This window comes from Malassezia pachydermatis (genome assembly GCF_001278385.1).
Source record: "Malassezia pachydermatis strain CBS 1879 chromosome Unknown scaffold2, whole genome shotgun sequence".
In the NCBI taxonomy this organism is placed as follows: Eukaryota; Fungi; Basidiomycota; class Malasseziomycetes; order Malasseziales; family Malasseziaceae; genus Malassezia; species Malassezia pachydermatis.
In genome coordinates this window covers 204,573-211,343 of record NW_017253139.1, presented here as the reverse complement: position 1 = coordinate 211,343, position 6,771 = coordinate 204,573, and the positions used below count along the sequence as shown (strand labels likewise).

At 49.3% G+C, this 6,771-nt stretch overlaps 3 protein-coding genes across 3 annotated transcripts; 1 reads left to right on the top strand and 2 right to left on the bottom strand.

Annotated features, from left to right (window-relative positions):
* Positions 1-1,651: 1,651 nt before the first annotated feature.
* Malapachy_2170 (mitochondrial import receptor subunit tom22) lies at positions 1,652-2,196 on the top strand (the record flags this gene model as incomplete). The annotated part of the gene is made up of 2 exons (XM_018136662.1): positions 1,652-1,768; positions 1,810-2,196. The coding sequence occupies 2 exons, from the start codon at positions 1,652-1,654 to the stop codon at positions 2,194-2,196; spliced, it is 504 nt and encodes a 167-aa protein (XP_017993367.1).
* Positions 2,197-2,662: 466 nt separating this feature from the next.
* Malapachy_2177 (epl1-component of histone h4 h2a acetyltransferase complex) lies at positions 2,663-5,399 on the bottom strand (the record flags this gene model as incomplete). The annotated part of the gene is made up of 2 exons (XM_018136669.1): positions 2,663-5,220; positions 5,351-5,399. The coding sequence occupies 2 exons, from the start codon at positions 5,397-5,399 to the stop codon at positions 2,663-2,665; spliced, it is 2,607 nt and encodes an 868-aa protein (XP_017993368.1).
* A 455-nt stretch (positions 5,400-5,854) lies between these two features.
* Positions 5,855-6,692, bottom strand: Malapachy_2186 (hypothetical protein; the record flags this gene model as incomplete). Its single annotated transcript, XM_018136678.1, has 3 exons — positions 5,855-5,926; positions 5,961-6,350; positions 6,378-6,692. 3 exons carry the CDS (start codon positions 6,690-6,692, stop codon positions 5,855-5,857), a joined length of 777 nt encoding a protein of 258 aa, XP_017993348.1.
* Between the last annotated feature and the right edge of the window lie 79 nt (positions 6,693-6,771).

The window sequence follows — 6,771 nt, the reverse complement described above, 5'->3', positions numbered from 1 at the left end:
CAGTGGGCACTTACTTTTGCAAAGTTAATCAACTTCATTTTTTTTTTTTTGCATAGCTATTCTCGCTCTCTTTCTTTTTGGTGGTTTGGGAGAATCAACGAGATGATTGGAAAGTGATTTTTTTTACAATGCAGGCAGGTGGCTGAAGTCTATATTGTCAATGAAAGGGATCTTATTCATTTGCATCGTCGGATGCTCGTCCAAATGGATTATGTTCTGACATCCAATTTGTAAACTAAATAAAGACGGTTAGTACTCGTTCTCAAAAATTCACGCCTGATATGGTTGAAAAAAAAAAAACATACACTAGCAAATCTGGTTTTGAGCCAATTTAGAGATGATCCTTCATTCAGTTTCGTACGCTTTGTGTTACATTGATACTCCAATGCATCACCCACCTTTGAATCGTGCGATATTGGCATTACCGGCTCTCCTTCCATGTTTAAGTCGCCATTCAAATCCATAACTCTTTTACCTAGAATTCCATTTTCATGCGCCGTTATTCTTCCCTGTTCTTGCAATTGCTGCTTTTTTCTTTCTTCCAAAGCTTGGATACGAGCTTGCATCGAACGGATCTGCTTTTCTTTTTCTGACAAGATTATACTGGGGTTTATTTCGCTTTTCTCCTTGTCTGTGTTGGCAGCTTCTTGTTTATTATCAGCACGAGGCATAGAAGCATGGTATACTGGAGTAATCCTTCCCGCTGTTTCTTCTTCGTCTTCATCATCAGACCATTCAATCACCATTGATGCCCATAACGGCTCATTTACAAATCGACGAATGGGTGCATGCTTCGTGGGTAGCGGTTTTATTGGCCTGTATGTTACTTCTGAAGACGTGTCCGTGTTGGCTAGACGGGGTTTGGGCGTAGGTCGAGAAGCCTGTACAGGTCCCATCGTACGATCAATCCACGAATCTGTACCAACATCACCTACAGGTGCTTGAGGCCGAGTGCTAAATTCATCTGCATAGGAGATGCGTTGTCGATGTACACGCCCATTTCCGTGATCTGTGAGAACTTCGTTTCCATACAACAACGGGTCAGCAGTGTCCATATCTGGAGCATCCACGTCCGTGTACTCCAACAGTCGAGAGTTTGAAGTCTTTGAAGCTGTAGTATAAACGTTCTTCGAGGCCACTGCTCTCTCAGACGAGGTGTCATCGACTGAGGGGGCATACGTGGGTGCTGGTGGTGTTAGTGTCCCTGTAGGTTCCATGGATTTAAGCGACGAAGAGGCTGTGATGGCCTCTTTTTGCTTCTTCCCACGACTTTTGAGAGTACGCAAAGCGGCCATTCTAAGCTCCATACGTTTCACCTCTTCTTCTGTGAGGGTCTTGACCGTTGGTGTCACCGATTTAGTGGTGGTAGAAGTGGAAGGCAGCGTTGGCTGCAAGGATATATTACTTTCTTCATGTTGTGGCCTAGAAGGAATACGATCATTCCAGCTAGGAAGCCCTGCTAATAATGCATCGTCATCAATGTTGTTCATCACGCTGCTGCCTACGCCAACGGATACCACTGGCCTGCAGTGTAGCTCTTGTCAAGATCTCCCAGCCTCACCTACCTGCCCCCTTTTGTAAATCACGTGATCCATCCGTCTCTTCCGCACCCTGACGATGCCATGGGGCTCTTCTCCAAACTCGATCGACAATGGTGCGCATCGAAGAAGTACAAGACGAATCGGAAAAGATTAGGCAGGAGGGTCTTGCTGCTGGTCTGCACGACGAAGACGAGTGGGAAGAGGCCAGCGACTCGGAGTCGGAGGATGTGTGTATTCCATGTGGGTTTCAGTACTAACATATATGTAGGACCTCTCGGATGATGAAGATGATGTCGATGAGCGTGCCCTTGTCATCGCTAATGAAACGATTTGGGACCGTATTTGTGCGCTGAAGGATATCATTTCGCCTTCTACGCGTGCTACGATCGCCAAGACGTGGAACACCACTACTGCGTACGGCTACGCCGGTGGCTGGGTAGCAGGCAAGCTGATTTGGATCGGTGTTACTTCTGCTCTACTGGTTGGCCTTCCATTCGCCTTGGCTGTTGAAGATGAGAGCCGCATTGCTGCGCAGGAGAAGGACATGATCGCCCAGCAGCAGGGTGCGAACGGTACTGCACAGGGTAACAACCCGCTGGCGCCGCCAGCTGCCGTGTCGGGTCAGTCGCAGGGCCTTCGCCCGCCTGGCTTCTAAGCGACGACACCTTCTATGAATAACGTGTCTATTGTGCGAGACCTGCACGTCATCTCTGTCCATTATTTCATACCTTGTCTATTGGACGGGGCAGATTTGAACATGTTGGGCTAACATTATGACTAGATTTGTGTTAGCTACAAAATACACCATGCCTGTTAACCATCATTGCTCACATAGACGGTACAGCTTGTGCGCCATGTCCTACTAACTCGTCGCATCGGGTTGTACGTGGGGCTGTCCGCTGACACCACGCGCTCTGTCAAATTGTTGTACAAGTGCCAGTATTTCTATTGTTACATGAAAAACTAGGTATATAGTAGTTATGTCATCTCTTCAAAGAGATAACGGTCACTCATGAGAAAAAAAAAGTACGAGTGGCAAAATAATGGAGGACATAAAAGTCAAAGCCTTCATCAAGGTCTGGTTGGATGCTTTGAATGGCATCTCGGCATAGCAGATCCTCTTACTTGGTATTCACCGGTGGCGTCACTTCGCTGGATGATTGTGTTGTGTTTTGTGTAGAAGACTCTTTGTTTGTGTTGGATGTGCGAGCTGAAGATCCCGCTCCAACTGATTTCACAGTGTCTGCACTGGCGAGAGTAGTGGCATGCACGGGTACAGGCTGTCGCGTAGCTGTTGCAAGAAGGACTTGACGCATATACGTCCAATCCGTCGATAGTTTGAGCAGACTTGATTCATCTAAGAGTGACATTCGGTAGCGAATAAAGCGCTGGTCATAGTCATCCAGGATCGCTTCCTCGTCGCCTTCCATGCCTCCCAAACCCAAGAGGCCCATACCAGCAAACCGACCACCGTCTTCATCATAGCGCCATCGCTCAGCTAGGCGTTGTGCACGCTCCATCTGCTCTTCCACAGATTCCTCTTCTGTCTGCCAGATACCGTTCTGCACCTTGTCCTCCTGCATCGGCTCCTGCTCAGGATCGGTGGCCTGTGTGCTTTGACCGTCGCCAGATTCAACGGTTGTATGAGATCGGTCCGTCGAATCTGAGTCAGTGCTTGCCACTTCAGCTTGGGGGCCTACTGAATACGCAGGTGCTTCCTTAACATCATCATCCTGCGAACCAAAGTAGAAGTGGGGATCATGCGTCAAAGAGGCACGTGGATCTTTGGACGTTAACGGATCCCAAGACAAGTCAGGTGTCGGCAGCAGCATCGGCGCTACACGCGCTGAGTACGCAAAAGGCGCATACGAGCGCAGCGGGTCATTACCGGCACTACGCGTCGCACCATCCTGTCGCTTGGCTGACTCTGTGGGGCGCATGTACCCAAACGTCGCTAGGGGGAAACCATTTTGACGTTGTCGAGGCCAAGCGCCAATATTGGCAGGCGAAGGACTTACTACCACGGGGCGGCGGTCCAAAAGAACGCGACCACCACGGCCAATACGACGCCGGAAACACGACTGGCGACCCAACCGTGCAAAAGGATGGTTGGACCAGAAGTGAGTATCGTTGTTATCCGACTGAATGGGACGGAAGGCACGTAAAGATGGCGGAGCGACCATAGGCTGGAAGGCTGAGTCCGTGAGGTCTTCCACGCCAGCATCAGCTAATTGACGAGCATGGCACTCACGCTCAATATACGCCTGCACAGCCTGAATACGCTCCATGATCGCAGAGCCAGCGGCGGTAGCCACGCCTTCGCCACCAACCTTTGCGGTTGTGGCTGAATCGGATTCGTTGTTTTTGGGCCTGCGAATTTTGAGCGTCGTAGAGGCACTTGATTCTTCTGCTTTGCGCTTCTTCTTGAATAACTGTGCATTCTGCGATGCTCCCGCCGTCGGTACCGGCGCATTAGGATCAGGCTGAATACCGAAGATGAGACTTTCGTCATCTTGCCCTTTGTTAGGACCTTGAATATTCCATTGACGCTTCAGCGCCAAAAGCTCTTGAGCTTGCTTCCAGCAGGCGCGTGCTTTCGTAATTTGCTGGTTTTTTATGCGCTCACGCTGAGCAATCATCAGGAACAATGTTGTAGCCTGCTTGAGTTCTGACTCCAGCCGAACCAGTTTTTCTAACTGGAGATTGTCGGTTTTACGTGTTTTACGCGCGCTCTTAACCTCACGACGTCGGAAACACACATACGGATCATTATCGTTGCTCTCGTCAAAATTCAGCAAAGGAACAATTCCTTTACCTTCACGTGCTTGACGGCGCAATTTCCACCAAGGGTACACAGCATACGCACAAGGTTTAAGTACACTCAGGTTTCTGAAGGGGTTACTTGCTGACCAAGTCAAATTGCTTTGTGCCTGGTCTTGACTCTTCGATTGCACCTTACTACTCGCCTTGTTGCCTGCATCCACATCTGCGCCATTTACCGGGATCTCCATTGGGGACTCAGGTAACTCAGGCAAAGCCAGTTTGGATGAGGCAGAGTTACTTTCAAACTCAGGCAAAAGGTCCGAGAGCGGGGGTAATTTCGATATGTCAAGCTCAAGAAGTGGGTGTCGTTCATTCGTGGTACGTTCAAACACGTACATGACCGTTTCAAACTCATCTTCTGAGATAGCCTTGTACTTTGCGGGGTCTTTTTGAATCAGCACCTGCTTGTCGGCATCATTCTTTTTGTCTTTCAAAGCACTTTCCAACGCCTCCTTCACCTTGTTGTTGTGTTTATCAAGCCACCCCTTATCGTCTTCATCTAAACAATAAGGTGCTCCTGAAATACATCCTTCCACTGTATCCGAGAACCGGACGTAAGTGACAGGGTCTGAATACGCATTCGGCGGGTATTCTTTATCATACTGCGCCTGCGTCAAAGCTTCCACTGTTTTTGGTGTGGGAATGTGGTATGCTTTTTTAGGTGCTGAGCCGCCGGTGGACGTCGTTTCCACCTGATTCGAGGACAGAGCCGCTTGGAGATGGTGCTCTGTAATCTCATGTGAATCTACACCAAACGTTGAGTCCTTCTGATTATCAGTTGTCTCAAATTCAGGTGTAATCCCACAAACAAGTGCATTTGCTGCTCCATTCAGGGAGGCGCCGCGCTGTACAGAAACTGGCAGTGTCAGTACTCTCTTCTTTACAAACGGGGATTTAATTTTTTTCACTTCGTTTGAAAAGATTAAATCCCCGAATACTGGACATGGTGCTCGAAAACGCCGCCCAGAATTCCTAGTTATACATACTTTTCTGCTTGTACGAAAGCTTCTTGTTACGCATACGACTGCTGCTCATATGTAGCGCCGAAAATGGAGCCGCAGAGGGACTGGCGCCTGCTCCACGGGGTGTGGAAGCATTGGCCGTCGACACTTGGGCGGTCATAACAGTATGAAACAGCACTCAACAGTACTTCAGACCAACGAAGGACTAAATGTACTGTGTATATAGAGCACCGTCGCGATGTCTAGAGTCGGGTAGGGATCCCGTAGTCGTCTCCCTAAACCCGATTAAAGCTGGTCCAATGCAGCTCTCTCGCCAGAGGAGGGCGGGTAGTCACGGGCTGCTGTTTTTTTTGCAGAGGCGTGCAAATAAAAACGCCTCTAGCCAAACAGCAGAAGAAACCTAGTCACGAAATCGAAAAGGACCAATCCGAGGGTGGGAAAAAGAAAAAACCACCCCCAAAACCATAAGCCCTTTTCCCTGCCACTGCCTCACATGCCCCCACGTGATGCGCAGCGTGTGGAGGGTATCTATGGACGCCGCCGCTGTTTGCCCTGCGTTTTGGATCGCTTCTGGTTCGGCGCCATGCGTTTTTGCTGGAGCTGAGGTGTGAGCGTATATAGCACATTTACGTACTTCGCCAAACTTGCGTTTAGAGTATGAAACTGATTCCGCATCACGAACAAGTTCACCGACAACAGTGTCAGCACGCTGTTTCCTGGTGAGCACACTGGATGGCTCTAAGCCACCACCGACGATTTTGCCGAGTTGAGCGAATGCAGGCATGCCTTTTTCCGCACCTGTGCCACCACTACCACGATAGAATCTTTTCGGATCCAATGCATTTCGCAGTCGAATAGCTGTCACCTGGCGACGCATTTCTTTCTCCGTAGCCGCCCGAGCATCTCCGCCAGTAAAACTTGCTTTACCAGTTTCTGTACGAGTATCTTTGCCAGTACCACTAAATTTGGCACCTGGGAAGGCAGGCATATCGAACCAGCCGGGCCCAGCAGATTTGGCGCGATGCTACTGTGTAAGTTGTTCCAAACATACCTCTTGGATTTCCTTTTTCGAATATGAACGGCGAACTGGGGCAGACTTCACCTCCAATGCTTTAAGAGAGGCATCTGCATCAACAGATTGTACCGCTCGCTTTTTCCTTAGCTGCTTGGCATTCAACTTCTGCTTGGATGGTTTGGCGGAGGTGGGGGTATCATCCTGGAGCTGGGCGTCTTCCGCTTCGAAAGTAATCATATCATTGTCATCTGTAAAAGAGGTATGACCACGGTTTTCCGTCTTCGTAGAAGAGGAGTGGGACTGATAGGCAGCCTTGGATGCCGCTAGCAACGCTGCTTCGTCATCCAACATGGTATAGCACAAAAGAACTAGCGCCTGTGAGTTTCAGCCTCTTATTCCATGCGCACGATAGGCTGCAAGTGGACCCAAT